Source organism: Ranitomeya imitator, chromosome 4 (assembly GCF_032444005.1).
Source record: "Ranitomeya imitator isolate aRanImi1 chromosome 4, aRanImi1.pri, whole genome shotgun sequence".
NCBI classification, from domain to species: domain Eukaryota; kingdom Metazoa; phylum Chordata; class Amphibia; order Anura; family Dendrobatidae; genus Ranitomeya; species Ranitomeya imitator.
In genome coordinates this window covers 25939534-25960627 of record NC_091285.1, presented here as the reverse complement: position 1 = coordinate 25960627, position 21094 = coordinate 25939534, and the positions used below count along the sequence as shown (strand labels likewise).

The following is a 21094-nucleotide window of genomic DNA, read 5'->3' as shown; positions in this document are numbered from 1 at the left end:
GCTGTTACAAATTATTTCACATCGTTCCTCGAATTGCTGCTGATAGCGGAACAGCTACAAAACGAGAAGTTTGAAGAATGTTTGACGCATCACGCAATTATTTTCAATTCTTTCCTACCTTGTAATTATTAACATTTTAGGCAAAACTTCCAACAACAAAAAAGTGACCTCCACTGTTACGCTAAAAAAATTAGTTCATTGAAGGGTGTAAATATTTTTCCAACAATTATCTTTAACGACCAAAAGTTGCTAAACTATTAAAAAAAAGTTTAAAAAATGAAGTCGTAAACTCTTCAAGAAAAATTAATTGAGGTAGGGATGGAAGGGGAGCTTTAAAAAAAATGAAAAATTTGGTAAAACGTTATTATTTTGAGATACTCCATAAAAATAATCTGATGAAAAAAAAATGTCATCTGTCCAAAACATCTGGATAAGCAAAGTGGTTAGGGCAAAAAAAAAAAAAAAAAACACTTAAAAAAGAAAGTTAACTTAAAAAGTGGGGCAAAATGTATAGAGAATTTAAAAAAAAAGGTAATTACTCTAGAAAACTAGAGAAACATCAATGATGAATTTTAGATGTATTCATCTGCATTTCTAATTTACACCAAACGCCTACTATCCCGTAAAAAACACGCAAAAAAAATAGAATTGTAATAATTAGGATTTACTGATACAAATGTTATGCTTAAAGGGGTTGTCCAATCCAAAATACAATGTGGTTGCAAAGGAACCTGGGTCATATTAACACCCCCATACGAAGAACTATATAGCCGTACATTTATACAAGGGCAAATTAATACCATGAAATTTATAACAACTATGACACCGACTAGCCACTAGAGGTCCTCAGTACAACGAATACACATTGTCCTGCCCACGAGGTTCCTCCTTCATCTGTGATGGTGGCTAATCCTTCACCAAAGTGTTCATGTAATATTTTAAAGGCATGTATCAACAGAGAACTTACCAGGAGGGCAGTGGGCATGGCAGCCTTCCACACATTTAAGGGGACAATTTGTGTGTTCAGGGTGTTGGCAGGTGACTGGACAAGCTGGTGCACAACTGTTATATCTCCATTCACACACATAGTCCAGCTCCTTCATATTCTTCTCTTCACAACTCTGTGCTATATTCAGGAAACACAACCAAATGTTAGCAATAAGAGGCATCAGATATGTATAGAGATTCCGGAATAAATGTCCTATATAGAGCAAATTAACATAAGTATTGGGACACACGTCTTAATTGCTGAATTGAAGTTTCTCATTCAGTCCCATTGCCCCCGATGATAACATCCAGCCTCTCACATCCCCAGTGTTTAACTTCCAGCCCCTTGTTCCTGGTGTACAACAGCCGGCCCTCACCCTCGGTATATAACATCTGGCCCCTCATTCCCCGGTGTATAACATACGCACCTCACTCTGTGGTGTATAACATCCGGCCTCTCATCTCTGGTATATAACATTCGCCCAGTGTATAACATCCACCCCTCGCTCCCCGGTGTATAACATCTGGCCCCTCACTTCCTGGTGTATAACATCCACCCCTCTCTCCCCGGTGTATAACATCCGGCCTCTCATCTCTGGTGTATAACATCCAGCCCCTCAGTCCCTGGTGTATAACATCCGGCCCCTCACTCCCCGGTGTATAACATCCGGCCTCTCATCTCTGGTGTATAACATCCACCCCTCACTCCCTGGTGTATAACATCCAGCCCCTCACTCCCCGGTGTATAACATCCACCCCTCACTCCCTGGTGTATAACATCCAGCCCCTCACTCCCCGGTGTATAACATCCACCCCTCACTCCCTGGTGTATAACATCCAGCCCCTCACTCCCCGGTGTATAACATCCGGCCCCTCACTCCCCGGTGTATAACATCCGGCCTCTCATCTCTGGTGTATAACATCCAGCCCCTCACTCCCCGGTGTATAACATCCAGCCCCTCACTCCCCGGTGTATAACATCCAGCCCCTCACTCCCTGGTGTATAACATCCGGCCTCTCATCTCTGGTGTATAACATCCAGCCCCTCACTCCCTGGTGTATAACATCCGGCCTCTCATCTCTGGTGTATAACATCCAGCCCCTCACTCCCTGGTGTATAACATCCGGCCCCTCACTCCCCGGTGTATAACATCCGGCCTCTCATCTCTGGTGTATAACATCCAGCCCCTCACTCCCCGGTGTATAACATCCAGCCCCTCACTCCCTGGTGTATAACATTCAGCCCCTCACTCCCTGGTGTATAACATCCGGCCCCTCACTCCCCAGTGTATAACATCTGGCCCCTCACTCCCCAGTGTATAACATCCGGCCCCTCACTCCCCAGTGTATAACATCCAGCCCCTCACTCCCCAATGTATAAGATCAAGCCACCACCACTGGACCAATGATCACACTTCTCTATCTGGTGTCTGATGGAGGAGTCTGGGTTTGGTGAATGGTAGGAGGACATTACCCACCTGACTGCATTGTGCCCCCTGTACAGATGGTGGAAGAGGATAATGCTATGGGCTGTTATCAGGGGGCGGCCTCGGTCCCTTAGTTCCAGTAATAGGAAATCTTACTGGTTCAGCACAAGACATTGTAGAAAACTGTTGGAACAGTTTAAGGAATGGACTTTCTGGATCCCTATAGCTGCGCAGTGTACAAGGTCCATACAGTCCATGGTTGATGGGAAGAACATGACCGGCTGCATGGAGCTCAGATCTCAACTCCATCCAACATCTATAATGCTGATTATGAGCCCGGCCTTGCCCCAACATCAGGGTCTGACCTCACAAATGCTCTTCTGATTGAAGGGGCAAAAATTTCTACAGACTCTTCCAATAATCTTGTAGAAATCCTTCCCAGAAGAACGGGAGATGTTATATCTACAGAGGTGATGACTCCATATTCATGTGTATGGATGTAGGCCGAAAGGCCAGAAAACCCCCTGCAGGTGGAGTGTGTAGGGGGGCGCATACTTTTGACCATATAGTGTATATGTAAACCTTTGAGGCCTCTGGAGCCAGGAATTCATAATATATGAGATTTTTTTTCTACTTTTACTTACGACAAAAGCGAGATGACCTCCATTGCACATGAACTCCTTCCTGAGCACAAGCATGAGCATACGCTGCGATGGAGTCACAGAAGCACGCACAGTCCCCGATGGATTCACAGATACACGTGTCATAAGTGCAGACATCGTGGTAGTGTATTGGATCCACCTGTTGGGGAAAAAGATGATGAGAAGCATGTGAGCCTTGTGAGAACACAGGACCCAAAGTCTAAGCATCTGTTATAACTTTCCCGATAGAATCAACAATTATTCAAAGCAAAATTGATATGTCCAACCGTTAAAAAAAAAACACTTTACCAATTTATGGCAATCCTTAAAGATGTCATCCCATAAAATATCGCAGGCGTTTTCCACTGCAGCTTGTTTCAGGGCATTACCTTGACACAGCGGCATGTTCGTAATGCCCGTGATCTAAAAAAAAAAAAATTAAAAAGGTAAATAACTTGTAATATGAGACTGTCTCCAACTATTTCATTTTTCAGCCGACGTGCCCATGTGATGGCTTATTTTGGGGGGGGACCGGGTGTAGTTTTGACAAACGGGTCTAAAATCAATGGTAAACTAAAATGATTCACTTGCTACATTCTCTGTAATTCTTGAACATATTAAATATGTTCTAAAAGAAAAGGTGCACAAATAAAAATGTAAAAAAAATCTTCAATGATGGAACAGTAAAATATGTCAAAAATCAACTACACAAAAATGTGTTTTAACCATTTACAAATTAATTTTATGTGAATTCATTCATTTAAAATAATGTATTTGTATTTTTTTTATTTCAAAATATCAAAGTAGTGCAAAATATTAGACCATAAAATCGAAAAATAATAAGTATATTTTTCAGAAATTAAACCCCCCAAAAAATGAAACCAGATCTTACATCTTGATGAACTGCTTTTGAAATTGTTATAATGCGTTCCTTATACTCACCATTGCAACATCAGCACAAAAAGGCTTCACTTTCCAAGAATTTCCAAAGTTGCTCGGGTTATTTTCCACCTGATTATTGCTACTCATCAAATCGTTGTTTTGAATTCCATCAAAGTTTCCACATAAACCACAGACTTTGTTCTGGGAGGAAAAAAAAAATAGGAGAAAAATACATATTTTTCAAAATTAGTTAAACCATCATAATATAAAGACATATTGGAGTGAGTGGGGTTTTTTTTTTACGATTATTGAGAAGTGGCATGGTTCCTCATCCTCCTTTTTCTTTTTTTTAACATTTATAAATTTACACATTTTTAAGAAAAATTAATTAAAAAGATAAAAAATAAATATATATTTTTTAAAAAATATATACCGTATATACTCGAGTATAAGCCGACCTGAGTATAAGCAGAGACCCCTAATTTTGCCACAAAAAACTGGGAGAACTTAATGACTCGAGTATAAGCCTAGGGTGGGAAATGCAGCAGCTACTGGTAAATTTCAAAAATAAAAATAGATACCAATAAAAGTAAAATTAACTGAGACATCAGTAGGTTAAGTGTTTTTGAATATCCATATTGAATCAGGAGCCCCATATAATGCTCCATACAGTTTCTGATGGCCCCATAAGATGCTCCATATTAAAATATGCCCCATATAATGCTGCACAAATGTTAATAATGGCCACATAAGATGCTCCATAGAAACATTTGCCCCATACAATGCTGAATAAAGGTTGATTATGGCCCCATAAGATGCTCCATAGGTTATGGCCCCATACAATGCTGCATAAAGGTTGATTATGGCCCCATAAGATGCTCCATAGAAACATTTGCTCCATATAATGATGCATAAAGGTTAATATTGGGCCCCATAAGATGCTCCATAGATTATGCCCCATATATTGCTGCATAAAGGTTGATTATGGCCCCATAAGATGCTCCATAGATTATGCCCCATATATTGCTGCATAAAGGTTTATTATGGCCCCATAAGATGCTCCACATATTATGCCCCATATAATGCTGCATAAAGGTTGATTATGGCCTCATAAGATGCTCCACAGATTATGCCCCATATAATGCTGCATAAAGGTTGATTATGGCCCCATAAGATGCTCCATACCTTAGGCCCCATATGCTGTTGCTGCGATTAAAAACAAAATCACATACTCACCTCTCGTCGCTCAGGCCCCCGGAACTTGCAATATTCACCTGTCTGTTGTGAATTCTGTGGCAGAGCTCCCTCCTGTGGTCACAAGTGGTACTTCGGCTGATTCTCTCTGTGAGCTTCTGTTGGTGGAGGAAAGTGGTGTTGCGACTTCTGAGTTTCCTCCCTCAGGTGATGTGGTGAGGTCGTTAGGTACTGCTTTACTTAACTCCACCTAATGCTTTGATCCTGGCTTCCTGTCAATGTTCCAGTGTTGGACTTGTTTTTCCCTGGATCACTCCTGTGGCCTGCTGCTCTGCATAGCTAAGTTCTTCTTTGCTATTTGTTTGCTATTTTTTCTGTCCAGCTTGTCTAATTGTTTTGTTGGAAGCTCTGGGACGCAAAGGGTGTACCTCCGTGCCGTTAGTTCGGTACGGAGGGTCTTTTTGCCCCTTTTGCGTGGTTTCCTTTAGGGTTTTGTGTAGACCGCAAAGTTATCTTTCCTATCCTCGCTCTGTTAAGAAAGTCGGGCCTCACTTTGCTGAATCTATTTCATACCTACGTTTGTCTTTTCATCTTAACTCACAGTCATTATATGTGGGGGGCTGCCTTTTCCTTTGGGGTATTTCTCTGAGGCAAGGTAGGCTTATTTTCTATCTTCAGGCTAGTTAGTTTCTCAGGCTGTGCCGAGTTGCATAGGGAGCGTTAGGCGCAATCCACGGCTGCCTCTAGTGTTGTTTGGAGAGGATTAGGGATTGCGGTCTGCAGAGTTCCCACGTCTCAGAGCTCGTTCTATGATTTTGGGTTATTGTCAGATCACTGTATGTGCTCTGACCTCTATGTCCATTGTGGTACTGAATTGCCTATCATAACAGTACAGGAAGCCAAAAGTACTAATGATTCTCAATAGAGGGAAAAAAGAAGTTCTGAGACCATTTTTTTTTTCTTTGCACTGTGTTTTGCCTTTTTTTTCCCCTAGACATTTGGGTGGTTCAGGACACAGGTGTGGACATGGACATTCAGGGTCTGTGCTCTTCAATGGATAATCTCGTTATAAATGTACAAAAGATTCAAGATTTGGTGGTTCAGAAGCCTATGTTTGAACCAAGAATTCCTATTCCTGATTTGTTTTATGGTGATAGAGTCAAGTTTGTGAATTTCAAAAATAATTGCAAACTGTTTCTGGCCTTGAAACCTCACTCCTCTGGTGACCCAGCTCAACAAGTGAGAATTATTATTTCTTTTTTGCGTGGCGACTCTCAAGACTGGGCATTTTCCCTTGCGCCAGGAGATCCTGCATTAAGTAATATTGATGCGTTTTTCCTGGCGCTCGGATTGCTGTACGATGAGCCTAATTCAGTGGATCAGGCAGAGAAAAATTTGCTGGCTCTGTGTCAGGGTCAGGATGAGATAGAGGTATATTGTCAGAAATTTAGAAAGTGGTCCGTACTCACTCAATGGAATGAAGCTGCGCTCGCAGCGATTTTCAGAAAGGGTCTCTCTGAAGCCCTTAAGGATGTCATGGTGGGATTTCCTATGCCTGCTGGTCTGAATGAATCTATGTCTTTGGCCATTCAGATCGGTCGACGCTTGCGTGAGCGTAAATCTGTGCACCATTTGGCGGTATTACCTGAGCTTAAACCTGAGCCTATGCAGTGCGATAGGACTTTGACCAGAGTTGAACAGCAAGAACACAGACGTCTGAATGGCCTGTGTTTCTACTGTGGTGATTCCACTCATGCCATCTCTGATTGTCCTAAGCGCTCTAAGCGGTTCGCTAGGTCTGCCACCATTGGTACGGTACAGTCAAAATTTCTTCTGTCCGTTACCTTGATATGCTCCTTGTCGTCGTATTCTGTCATGGCGTTTGTGAATTCAGGCGCTGCCCTGAATTTGATGGACTTGGAGTATGCTAAGCGTTGTGGGTTTTTCATGGAGCCCTTGCAGTGTCCTATTCCATTGAGAGGAATTGATGCTACACCTTTGGCCAAGAATAAGCCTCAGTACTGGACCCAGCTGACCATGTGCATGGCTCCTGCGCACCAGGAGGATATTCGCTTTCTGGTGTTGCATAATCTGCATGATGTGGTCGTGTTGGGGTTGCCATGGCTACAAGTCGATAATCCAGTATTAGATTGGAAATCCATGTCGGTGTCCAGCTGGGGTTGTCAGGGGGTACATGGTGATGTTCCATTTCTGTCTATTTCGTCATCCACCCCTTCTGAGGTCCCAGAGTTCTTGTCTGATTACCGGGATGTATTTGATGAGCCCAAGTCCGATGCCCTACCTCCGCATAGGGATTGTGATTGTGCTATCGATTTGATTCCTGGTAGTAAATTCCCAAAAGGTCGACTGTTTAATTTATCCGTGCCTGAGCACACCGCTATGCGCAGTTATGTGAAGGAATCCCTGGAGAAGGGGCATATTCGCCCGTCATCGTCGCCATTAGGAGCAGGGTTCTTTTTTGTAGCCAAGAAGGATGGTTCGCTGAGACCTTGTATAGATTACCGCCTTCTTAATAAGATCACGGTTAAATTTCAGTACCCCTTGCCATTGTTATCTGATCTGTTTGCTCGGATTAAGGGGGCTAGTTGGTTCACCAAGATAGATCTTCGTGGTGCGTATAATCTGGTGCGAATTAAGCAAGGCGATGAATGGAAAACTGCATTTAATACGCCCGAGGGTCATTTTGAGTAACTAGTGATGCCATTCGGACTTGCCAGTGCTCCATCAGTGTTTCAGTCCTTTATGCATGACATCTTCCGAGAGTACCTGGATAAATTCCTGATTGTGTACTTGGATGACATTTTGATCTTCTCGGATGATTGGGAGTCTCATGTAAAGCAGGTCAGAACGGTTTTTCAGGTCCTGCGTGCTAATTCTTTGTTTGTGAAGGGATCAAAGTGTCTCTTTGGTGTGCAGAAGGTTTCATTTTTGGGGTTCATCTTTTCCCCTTCTACTATCGAGATGGATCCTGTTAAGGTCCAAGCCATCCATGATTGGACTCAGCCGACATCTCTGAAAAGTCTGCAAAAGTTCCTGGGCTTTGCTAATTTTTATCGTCGCTTCATCTGCAATTTTTCTAGTATTGCTAAACCATTGACCGATTTGACCAAGAAGGGTGCTGATGTGGTCAATTGGTCTTCTGCTGCTGTGGAAGCCTTTCAAGAGTTGAAGCGTCGTTTTTCTTCTGCCCCTGTGTTGTGTCAACCAGATGTTTCTCTTCCGTTCCAGGTCGAGGTTGATGCTTCTGAGATTGGAGCAGGGGCTGTTTTGTCGCAGAGAGGTTCTGATTGCTCAGTGATGAAACCATGCGCTTTTTTTTCCAGGAAGTTTTCGCCTGCTGAGCGAAATTATGATGTGGGCAACCGAGAGTTGCTGGCCATGAAGTGGGCATTCGAGGAGTGGCGTCATTGGCTTGAAGGAGCTAAGCATCGCGTGGTGGTATTGACTGATCATAAGAACTTGACTTATCTCGAGTCTGCCAAGCGGTTGAATCCAAGACAGGCTCGTTGGTCGCTGTTTTTTGCCCGTTTTGACTTTGTGATTTCGTACCTTCCGGGCTCTAAGAATGTGAAGGCGGATGCTCTGTCTAGGAGTTTTGTGCCCGACTCTCCGGGTTTGTCTGAGCCGGCGGGTATCCTCAAGGAGGGAGTAATTGTGTCTGCCATCTCCCCTGATTTGCGGCGGGTGCTGCAAAAATTTCAGGCTAATAAACCTGATCGTTGTCCAGCGGAGAAACTGTTTGTCCCTGATAGGTGGACGAATAAAGTTATCTCTGAGGTTCATTGTTCGGTGTTGGCTGGTCATCCTGGAATCTTTGGTACCAGAGAGTTGGTGGCTAGATCCTTTTGGTGGCCATCTCTGTCGCGGGATGTGCGTGCTTTTGTGCAGTCCTGTGGGATTTGTGCTCGGGCTAAGCCCTGCTGTTCTCGTGCCAGTGGGTTGCTTTTGCCCTTGCCGGTCCCGAAGAGACCTTGGACGCATATCTCTATGGATTTTATTTCAGATCTTCCCGTTTCTCAGAAGATGTCGGTCATTTGGGTGGTCTGTGATCGCTTTTCTAAGATGGTCCATCTGGTACCCTTGTCTAAATTGCCTTCCTCCTCTAATTTGGTGCCATTGTTCTTCCAGCATGTGGTTCGTTTACATGGTATTCCAGAGAATATCGTTTCTGACAGAGGTTCCCAGTTTGTTTCGAGGTTTTGGCGAGCCTTTTGTGGTAGGATGGGCATTGACTTGTCTTTTTCCTCGGCTTTCCATCCTCAGACTAATGGCCAGACCGAACGAACCAATCAGACCTTGGAAACATATCTGAGATGTTTTGTTTCTGCTGATCAGGATGACTGGGTGTCCTTTTTGCCTTTGGCTGAGTTCGCCCTTAATAACCGGGCCAGCTCGGCTACCTTGGTTTCGCCATTTTTCTGCAACTCTGGATTCCATCCTTGTTTCTCTTCAGGACAGGTTGAGTCTTCGGACTGTCCTGGTGTGGATACTGTGGTGGACAGGTTGCAGCAGATTTGGACTCATGTAGTGGACAATTTGACCTTGTCCCAGGAGAGGGCTCAACGTTTTGCTAATCGCAGACGCTGTGTGGGTCCCCGACTTCGTGTTGGGGATCTGGTTTGGTTATCTTCTTGTCATATTTCTATGAAGGTTTCCTCTCCTAAGTTTAAACCTCGTTTCATTGGTCCGTATAGGATTTCTGAGGTTCTTAATCCTGTGTCTTTTCGTCTGACCCTTCCAGATTCCTTTTCCATACATAATGTATTCCATAGGTCATTGTTGCGGAGATAAGTGGCACCTATGGTTCCATCTGTTGACCCTCCTGCCCCGGTTTTGGTGGAGGGGGAGTTGGAGTATATTGTGGAGAAGATTTTGGATTCTCGTGTTTCAAGACGGAAACTCCAGTGTCTGGTTAAGTGGAAGGGTCATGCTCAGGAAGATAATTCCTGGGTCTTTGCCTCTGATGTCCATGCTCCCGATCTTGTTCGTGCCTTTCATGTGGCTCATCCTGGTCGGCCTGGGGGCTCTGGAGAGGGTTCGGTGACCCCTCCTCAAGGGGGGGGGTACTGTTGTGAATTCTGTGGCAGAGCTCCCTCCTGTGGTCACAAGTGGTACTTCGGCTGATTCTCTCTGTGAGCTTCTGTTGGTCGAGGAAAGTGGTATTGCGACTTCTGAGTTTCCTACCTCAGGTGATGTGGTGAGGTCGTTAGGTACTGCTTTACTTAACTCCACCTAATGCTTTGATCCTGGCTTCCTGTCAATGTTCCAGTGTTGGACTTGTTTTTCCCTGGATCATTCCTGTGGCCTGCTGCTCTGCACAGCTAAGTTCTTCTTTGCTATTTGTTTGCTATTTTTTCTGTCCAGCTTGTCTAATTGTTTTGCTGGAAGCTCTGGGACGCAAAGGGTGTACCTCCGTGCCGTTAGTTCGGTACGGAGGGTCTTTTTGCCCCCTTTGCGTGGTTTCCTTTAGGGTTTTGTGTAGACCGCAAAGTTATCTTTCCTATCCTCGCTCTGTTAAGAAAGTCGGGCCTCACTTTGCTGAATCTATTTCATCCCTACGTTTGTCTTTTCATCTTACTCACAGTAATTATATGTGGGGGGCTGCCTTTTCCTTTGGGGTATTTCTCTGAGGCAAGGTAGGCTTATTTTCTATCTTCAGGCTAGTTAGTTTCTCAGGCTGTGCCGAGTTGCATAGGGAGCGTTAGGCGCAATCCACGGCTGCCTCTAGTGTTGTTTGGAGAGGATTAGGGATTGCGGTCTGCAGAGTTCCCACGTCTCAGAGCTCGTTCTATGATTTTGGGTTATTGTCAGATCACTGTATGTGCTCTGACCGCTATGTCCATTGTGGTACTGAATTGCCTATCATACCACCTGTCCCCGTTCCACCGCTGGGTACTGCTCCATTTTCCGGCTCTCTGACTGTTCAGGCAGAGGGCGCACACTAAACACGTCATCACGCCCTCTGACCTGAACGTCACAGCTGGAGGAAACAGAAGACGGAGCGGCGCCTGGCGGTGGAATGGGGACAGGTGAATATTGTGCAATGCTCACCCTCCCCCGTTATACTCACCTGCTCCCGGCGCGGTCCCTGCTTCTCACTGACAGATGGTCTCCGGGCACTGACAGCTTCTTCCTGTGATCAGCGGTCACTGGTACTGCTCATTAAAGTAATGAATATGCAGGTCCACCCCTATGGGAGTGGACTCACATCCATATTCATTACTTTAATGAGAGGTACCACGTGACCTCTCAACACAGGAAGAGCTGCCAGCGCCCGGAGACCATCAGAGATGCTGGGACCGCGTCAGGAGCAGGAGAGTATGTGACAGCCACCGCTGCCCCTCCCCTGCGGACCCCCTGGGACAATGACTCGAGTATAATCCGAGAGGGGCACTTTCAGCCTAAAAATAAAGGGGTTGAAAATCTCGGCTTATACTCGAGTATATACGGTATATAAAATTTTGGTAAAATTTTTGCTACTAAATATTTATTTTCAGCCAATTTCCATTTTTGTGTTTTTTCCTCCCTTTTATCCCAGAGCCATATCTCTTTTATTTGTCTGTCCGCAAAGACATTTGAGGGCTTGTTTTTTGCAGGACGAGTTGTACTTTCGAATGACACCATTTTGAGGGTACTCGAAAATGGGAAAAAAAAATTCCAATAGTAATAATACAGCTGAGACCGCGCTCGAGGGATTATTGCTCAAACAGTAATAAGTGGATGGATAGGGACCACAGATTGACTTTTTGGTTTAGGGAAAAAAAATTCCATTCGGGGTGAAATTGTGAAAAAAAACATAATTCCGACTTTGTTTTTTTGGGAATTATTTTACGGTGTATACTTTGTGGTAAAAAATAACTATGCAATATGATTCTCCTCATCAATATGATTACAGTGATATCAAACATGTCCAGTTTTTTAAATAATTTTAGCGATGGGCAAAAATTCAGGAGTTTGCCCCCCAAAAATTTGGAGTTGTGTTGCCATTTTTCGAGACCCGTAACATTTTTATTTTTTGTTTGATGGAGCTGTGTGATAGCTTTTTTTTTTTTTTTGCAGGATGAGACGTTGTTTCTATTAGCACCATTTCGGGATAGATGTGACTTTTTTATCACTTGTTACAGCATTTTTTGCAGAATTGACGCGACCAAAAAAAACGTAATTTTGCCAATCTTTACTTTTGTCCATTGATGGTGTTTACCGTACCAATTGGGTTAATTGTTCTTCTAGTTTGATAGATCGGACTCTTCTGAATGCACACGTGTATTTTTTATTTTTTCAATATTTTTTTATGTTCAATGGGGGGCAAGAGGGGTGATTGGAACTTTTAATTTTTTTTGGGGGGGGGTTTCATAATTTTTAAAATTAATATCACTGGTCTGAGCATACATTCGCGAGCCACTGGTTGGGGATTCCTGATATAGGCGGACTTAGAAAAGTGAAAATAAATTCCCACATTTCGCCTAAATTTACACAAACATACTATATTGAGTCTAGTGGGCAAATATATCAGGGACCTTAAGGACGAGGGGGTGATGTGGGTACACCGCAGTGTTTTGGATGATGTCAAATTGAAAACAGACGTAATAATAATGTTCTAAAGTCAAATGATTCAAGTGAAAAAAAAAGGGAGAAGTCAACAGTAATAAATAAGAGCTTAGTCAGAAATTACAGCTATAGTGTGTGTTTCGCGGGTCACGTCTGGTGCAGAGATTGCAGAGGTCACCTGTCAATCACTGTAGCACATTGGCTGACGCTGGAGGTTTAACACCTTAACAAAAGACGAGAGCACACCGAAGGAGAAAGGCAAAATCCAACCGGACAGAACACCTATATCACACACTTTAAATGATCTTATGCAGCCAAACACAACGAGCCAAGATGGGATCCCAAAAAGAGAAAATAAAAATCTGATTAAAATTAAGAAATGTTGAAAAAAGATCTTTTATATTCGACCTAAAGGGAAGCTATGGTCAGAAAAAGACCCATTGTTTAAATCAGGTTTTCGTCTTACATCTATTTAAAAAAAAACACACAAAAAAACCCAACATTTTTTTTTCATATTGTGATCTTTATTATAAAATAATAAATAAACAATTTAAAAGACAAAATAGCTACTGGGCTTTTGTTAAACACATACAACTCTGTATACAGTAAATAGCACAGGATCCACTATTCACAATAGATGATGTCACAGCTCACCTCCTCCTCCTGTACAATGACTGATAACACCTCTATATACAGTAGATAACACAGGATCCACCATTCACAATAGATGATGTCACAGCTCACCTCCTCCTCCTGTACAATGACTGATAACACCTCTATATACAGTAGATAACACAGGATCCACCATACACAATAGGTGATGTCACAGCTCACCTCCTCCTCCTCCTGTACAATGACTGATAACACCTATATATACAGTAGATAACAGGATCCACCATTCACAATAGGTGATGTCACAGCTCACCTCCTCCTCCTGTACAATGACTGATAACACCTCTATATACAGTAGATAACACAGGATCCACCATACACAATAGGTGATGTCACAGCTCACCTCCTCCTCCTGTACAATGACTGATAACACCTCTATATACAGCAGGTAACACAGGATCCACCATTCACACTAGGTGATGTCACCGCTCACCTTCTCCTCCTGTACAATGACTGATAACACCTCTATATACAGTAGATAACACAGGATCCACCATACACAATAGGTGATGTCACCGCTCACCTTCTCCTCCTGTACAATGACTGATAACACCTCTATATACAGCAGGTAACACAGGATCCACCATTCACAATAGGTGATGTCACAGCTCACCTCCTCCTCCTGTACAATGACTGATAACACCTCTATATACAGTAGATAACACAGGATCCACCATTCACAATAGGTGATGTCACAGCTCACCTCCTCCTGTACAATGACTGATAACACCTCTACATACAGTAGATAACACAAGATCCACCATTCACAATAGATGATGTCACAGCTCACCTCCTCCTCCTGTGCAATGACTGATAACACCTCTATATACAGTAGATAACACAGGATCCACCATTCACAATAGGTGATGTCACAGCTCACCTCCTCCTCCTGTACAATGACTGATAACACCTCTATATACAGTAGATGACACAGGATCCACCATTCACAATAGGTGATATCACAGCTCACCTTCTCCTCCTGTACAATGACTGATAACACCTCTATATACAGTAGATAACACAGGATCCACCATTCACAATAGATGATGTCACAGCTCACCTCCTCCTCCTGTACAATGACTGATAACACCTCTATATACAGTAGATGACACAGGATCCACCATTCACAATAGGTGATATCACAGCTCACCTTCTCCTCCTGTACAATGACTGATAACACCTCTATATGCAGTAGATAACACAGGATCCACCATTCACAATAGGTGATGTCACAGCTCACCTCCTCCTGTACAATGACTGATAACACCTCTATATACAGTAGATAACACAGGATCCACCATTCACAATAGGTGATGTCACAGCTCACCTCCTCCTCCTATACAATGACTGATAACACCTCTATATACAGGAGATAACACAGGAGCCACCATTCACAATAGGCGATGTCACAGCTCACCTCCTCCTGTACAATGACTGATAACACCTCTATATACAGGAGATAACACAGGATCCACCATTCACAATAGATGATGTCACAGCTCACCTCCTCTCTCTCTTCACAATGACATTTCCATCACTAGATGTTTCAATACAAAAGATAGGATCGGAGTTTGTTCATTGTGGCTAATGTACATGTTTAATTTTTTTTTAAAAAACAACAGGAAGTTAGTGAGCAGAAAAGCCCCAGTGGTCAGTGTAAAAATTGCAAGATTTTTTTTAGAGATCGTGATGCTTAAAAAAATGCAGAGATTTAAAAAATATACATATATACATTTAACACAAAAAAACTAATTTAACCATTAGTTAATTTTCTTATGATAGCTTCCCTTTGAAAGGACTATTCACATTAATTAATTTTTAAAATAGTGAATGCTATAAGTTCCCACTATAGAGGGAAGTATACTGTGCCTGGCATCCAACTGAAACGAATATTTAGGAGTAGCAAGTTATTTTCTGTCAGCCAATCAATATCTTCTAAAATGTTTTCAATAATTCTGATTGGCTGACAGACAATGATAGTCCAGACTGTCCTGTCCAGAAGGATGCCAAGCAAAGTATAATAAAAATATGTCTTTAAACAATTTATTCTGGTAGGAGAAATTTTGGATATTTGTGAATATATATTTTAAGAACGACTTCTTAGCTTTTTTATCACTTTAATTTTAAAATCAATTTGTGACCTGAAAAGGTTATTCTAAAGTTAGATTCATCAGTCAATCATAATGTTCTTTTAAATAAAATCCTAAGTTACTTTTGGATATATCGGGACTGTCTAAATATTCTGGTTAGCCTCCAATTGCCCCGAAAAGAAAAGGGTAACACTCTGAGGTCCTATAGGACTGGATTGAGCACTTTAGCACATACACATTCTTAATAATGTCCGGCTGACTTAACATATATGGCTACGGGTCAACGGATGGTAGCTGATCTTCATTGTTGTCTTGTAACAAACACACACTAGCTGTAATGTTTATTCAGTGTTTTATGGCTTTTATTGCTAAGCTGTGAGCTACGACGTCCTCTCACTATCCAGATTTGTCACAAAATGGCTGCTGCATTTCCTGCTTGGGCTTTTATACTGGCTGGCTGTGATAGTTTCTCCTGATTGGTTTTGCTATTCTGAGTTATGGGGAAGACCACTCGGCCAAAACTGAGGCATCTCTGGCTAATGTAATCTTCTGTTTTTCTTAAAATGTGAGTCAGCATCTTTTTTGGCAATTCGCGGAAGTCAAAACTTAAATTGTATCAGATTTTCTGATCCAGCGGATTTCCTCAAATTTGATTTCCTTTGAATTGATTCATTCATCTCAAATCAGGACTGAAACATGTGCAGACCAAAATTGTTTACTCTGAATACATAAGTGAAAGACATTGCGCTCGTTTTCAGCTCTATTACCTAAACCTGAGACTTTGAACAGCCTGTGGATTACCCTATAGGTGTCATCCATGTAAATTATCATACTAGGGGTAGGCTTAGTAAAGATTATGTGTTGCTTTTATTTAAGTCAATGGTGTTTTCAACATTATTTTAAGTAAAAAGTATTATAATAGAAAAAAATAATAATAATTAAAGGCAAATTACCCTCAAGGTTCCCTTCAAGGTGACGTAGACTCTCTTCCCTTTGTCCCATGTAATGGACATTTCACTTCCAAGTGTCAAAATAAAGTAGTTACCAGACTCTTGTATGTTGAAGCCAATCTCACTGTTCAGAGGTTTCCTGATATAGACCTGAAGAAGACGAAATATGGTGAGATTGATGTACGGCTCATCAGACATTTGTTCCTGGCTCCTGTCACCCAACATGAATTATATCTCTTCCACATTCTCTTGAACTCATGTATGGTGGGGGGAAAGGTTTTGATATTCCTTACCAGACCTTAAATTTAAAGAGAACAACGTTCATCGCCAGCCCACCATTAACATATGATCCAACTGCTAGAAACCAAACCATGAGGACAAGGGTGGTCCAACGCCCCTTGAGGGAATGCAATAGTAGTAATCAGGTGCAACATCACTGTTGTCGGTCCAGTCATCGTCTTTTGACCGATGTTGCCTCTACTTTTAGCGCCTCTGGCACAGACTAGTCCCTTCATCATCATGATGTCGCCAGATGAGACACCACATGATGTCACTGAAAGTCTAGTCCCATCGATTTGCTGAATTGAAGATGCCAAAAGACCTCACCGAACTGAAAAAGACCAGTCTGGACCATAGAAAATGATTAGACCAAATTGGGGTCCATCGCCATTTTGCTGATTTTCCCAGTAACTAATCGCAAAAAAAATTAGATTCCAGTGAATCCAATTTTTTTTTTTGCGAAATCGAGGTGAATTCAGTTTGTCTCAGGCCAACTCACTCAACTCTAGAGTCCACCTTCACCTTGACACTAGTTTCGTAAAGAATTTCAACACGATGGAGTGTGCATGAGATTTTGGGCAGGAGAGGCACATGGCTCAAACAAGAGTGACCGGTCGGTCACTGATAAGAGGCCAGCAGCAGGGCGGAAAAAGAGGGAGAGAGGTCGAAAAGCAAGAAGAGCAGCACCAACACCTCTGTATTTGAAGGATATTAGCAGAAAAAGTGTGCAAGGGATTTCTAAAAAAAATTGTCCAAGGGATTTCTTTAAAAAAAAAAAGGAAACTTTTCTACGACAAGAGTAGAAAAGTTCTCTTTCACGGCGACTTTGCTTAGATGTCATTAGTTTAGGGTAGAAGAACCTGCTGCAGGTTCCTTATAACTTGACATGCTGGAAAAGTCAGTGGTAGGCTGAAATATTTATCACAAACACTCCGTGACCTCCTACACACATATAGTATAAACATCTCTTGCCAGAGTATCTCAAAATCCCTTTTTTTCACAAGTTGAACATCTTACAACACTGATCTTGGCATATCCCAAGCTAAAATGGAAAAGTCAAGATGAACACATCCATACATAGAAGATTCTGGTCTAAATGGGTGGTAAAGGTGGTGCCACCAATTATGGTTAAAGCATCTTGTGAGGAGCCTCAGATCTACAGCCATGTTACCTACAAAGAACATGCGCAAAGAGGTCTCGATATGTACACACTCTGAAAAATAATTGTTGAAGTAATTTCTCGAAAAATGGAGCAAGCTAAGAGATCCTAACGAGAGGCGCTCGAGGGATTATACACAAAGTTCATAAACTACAGCGTAAGTCACAAAAAAGTAGGAAAACATCCAACACTCAGTATTGGATCCAATGGTTTATTAACTTCTAAATGCCAAAAATTTGAGTATGGAGAATAAGCAGGTGTTGGGGTCAATGGCCATTTCATGCACACCTGTGCATCGTATCAAAGTCCTTGACAGGTGTGAACAGGAACCATATCAGCCAGGACACATGCTCATTCTCATACAAACTGTATGGGTCCTATGAGCACCAAAATTGTCATTCGACACCTTCCGATTCCTGACCTTCATGAGGTCCTTTATGTGAGTCAAGCTGTAAGTTTTGTTATGAATGTGTATAGGAGCCAAATTCACAATTTCGGTGGGTGGGTGCACCAAAACTGGTCCACGTGAGTACAGCACATCTGATGTAATCAATGGGAAAATATGGTAATAAATGTTTTATCTCCCTAGAATGCAACCAAAGGGGAAAAGAAGCATGACATAATGTCCATTAAAATCACTGATTGTCCATGTAATGTAGGACACGAAAGGTCTATGTAATGTAGGTGAAGAGACACTACTTGTACCCAAACTCTAAGGATTGTGAGACTCACAATATGCTGGCAGAGGTGGTACTACCAAAATGGTCATTAAAATAATAGTTAAGGGATCTGGTATTCCTGGGTCGTTCCGCAAGGCAAAAGAAGCCAGGCATGGAATGCTTGCCCTTCCAATGTGTCCCTTACCATCACAATCATCTAGCAGCTGTATAAAGTTTCAGAAAATGAAGAGCAGAGTCCTGACTCCTGATGGAGGCTGGTGGACAAGGTGTGAAGAACAAAGCTGTATGGTGGAGGGGTAAGGGATGCATTACCAAGGAGGAAGTGCATGGGTGGAGAGGTGTCGGGCTGTAGAACACTGAGGTTAACAACCCAGGGGATCACCTAGGGAAGGGCACTAGGCTTATACTAGAGAAGTTATTAGGTCTGACAACTAGAGGGGACACCATGGCTTATACTAGAGCAGTTATTGGGACTGACAACTAGGGGGACACCATGGCTTATACTAGAGAAGTTATTAGGACTGACAACTAGAGGGGACACCGTGGCTTATACTAGAGAAGTTATTAGTACTGACTACTAGAGGGGACACCGTGGCTTATACTAGAGAAGTTATTAGGACTGACAACTAGAGGGGACACCATGGCTTATACTAGAGAAGTTATTAGTACTGACTACTAGAGGGGACACCGTGGCTTATACTAGAGAAGTTATTAGGACTGACAACTAGAGGGGACACCATGGCTTATACTAGAGGAGTTATTAGGACTGACAACTAGAGGGGACACCATGGCTTATACTAGAGAAGTTATTAGGACTGACTACTAGAGGGGACACCATGGCTTATACTAGAGCAGTTATTGGGACTGACAACTAGGGGGACACCATGGCTTATACTAGAGAAGTTATTAGGACTGACTACTAGAGGGGACACCATGGCTTATACTAGAGAAGTTATTAGGACTGACAACTAGAGGGGACACCATGGCTTATACTAGAGAAGTTATTAGGACTGACAACTAGAGGGGACACCATGGCTTATACTAGAGAAGTTATTAGGACTGACTACTAGAGGGGACACCATGGCTTATACTAGAGAAGTTATTAGGACTGACAACTAGATGGGACACCAAGGCTTATACTAGAGAAGTTATTAGGACTGACTACTAGAGGGGACACGATGGCTTATACTAGAGAAGTTATTAGGACTGACAACTAGATGGGACACCAAGGCTTATACTAGAGAAGTTATTAGGACTGACTACTAGAGGGGACACCATGGCTTATACTAGAGAAGTTATTAGGACTGACTACTAGAGGGGACACCATGGCTTATACTAGAGAAGTTATTAGGACTGACTACTAGAGGGGACACCATGGTTTATACTAGAGAAGTTTATAGGACTGACAACTAGAGGGGACACCATGGCTTATATTAGAGGAGTTATTGTGACTGACAACTAGAGGGAACACCATGGCTTATACTAGAGAAGTTATTAGGACTGACAACTTGGGGGACACCATGGCTTATACTAGAGAAGTTATTAGGACTGACTACTAGGGGGTACACAGTGGTTTACACTAGAAAGTACACTGGGGCACACTGATAGCAAGGGACATTGTGACTTACACTAGAGTGGTCTGGGACTTGCACTAGAGGGGACACTGCATGTTGTACTATAGGGGACACTGCATGTTATACTATAGGGGACACTGTGGCTTACACGAGAGAGCTCACTGGGGCTTGTACCAGAGGGGGCACTATGGCTTACACTAGAGGGGTCAATGTAGCTAACACTAGAGGGGGTACTGGACCTCACACTTTAGGAGCAACTGGAGTTAACCCTATAGGCACTATGAAGTTGAAAATTTTGAGGGTGTTATGGATAACACTTGAGGGGTGTGCTGGGGATAATGCAAACATAACGACGTCACTCAGTAGAAAACCTGTTCTAAAAAAAAGTGTTAGCTACACTGGACAACCCTTTTTAAGGATGGTGTTGAGGCTCCAGCGTGTGAGAGGACTGATATGACAACATAAGAGGTCTTATTATTCTGGTCCTTTAGCAGGGTCGGTTCCTTATAAATAATTACTTGTAATACCATGCCTAACCACATGGTGTGCTGTTATAGGCACGCTGCTCTTTTATCATTTTTTATTGTTTTATGATATTATACCAGACATTAACATTTTTGTATTGAGAGAGGATAATTTTGAGTCATTTCTGTGAATCTGTGATTTCTGTGATTTCAGTCTACTCCTTTGTACAAACCTGCTCATTTTCTAACTCGATTTCTCCATTTCTAAAGAGAATTGTGATCTTCTTGGAACATCTGTCTCCAGTGAATCCACAACCAACATTACCTACAAGGATACGGAAACTTCCCGCTTCACCACCACAGAAATCCTATAAGAAAACCTTTTATTAAATAAGAGTGTAATGATGCATTCTTAACACATTGGTGTAATGCTACAGTATGTCTTAAAGGGAATTTGCCTCCAGTTTTTTGCTTCCTAATATGAGAGCAGAAATTCCAGTGACACATCACTTACTGGGCTGCTAGT

The 21094-nt window shown here is 42.4% G+C and overlaps 1 protein-coding gene across 1 annotated transcript in view; it reads right to left on the bottom strand.

The window, feature by feature from the left end:
* The window catches only part of VWF (von Willebrand factor), a 179838-nt gene that overhangs the window by 89970 nt on the left and 68774 nt on the right, over positions 1 to 21094 (bottom strand). The window contains exons 21-26 of the mRNA XM_069763408.1: positions 20802 to 20936; positions 16416 to 16562; positions 3998 to 4138; positions 3365 to 3478; positions 3059 to 3215; positions 968 to 1126 (exon numbers count right to left, since the gene is read on the bottom strand). Coding sequence (XP_069619509.1) covers positions 968 to 1126; positions 3059 to 3215; positions 3365 to 3478; positions 3998 to 4138; positions 16416 to 16562; positions 20802 to 20936 — 853 coding nt within the window. The remainder of the gene's footprint in view (positions 1 to 967; positions 1127 to 3058; positions 3216 to 3364; positions 3479 to 3997; positions 4139 to 16415; positions 16563 to 20801; positions 20937 to 21094) is intronic.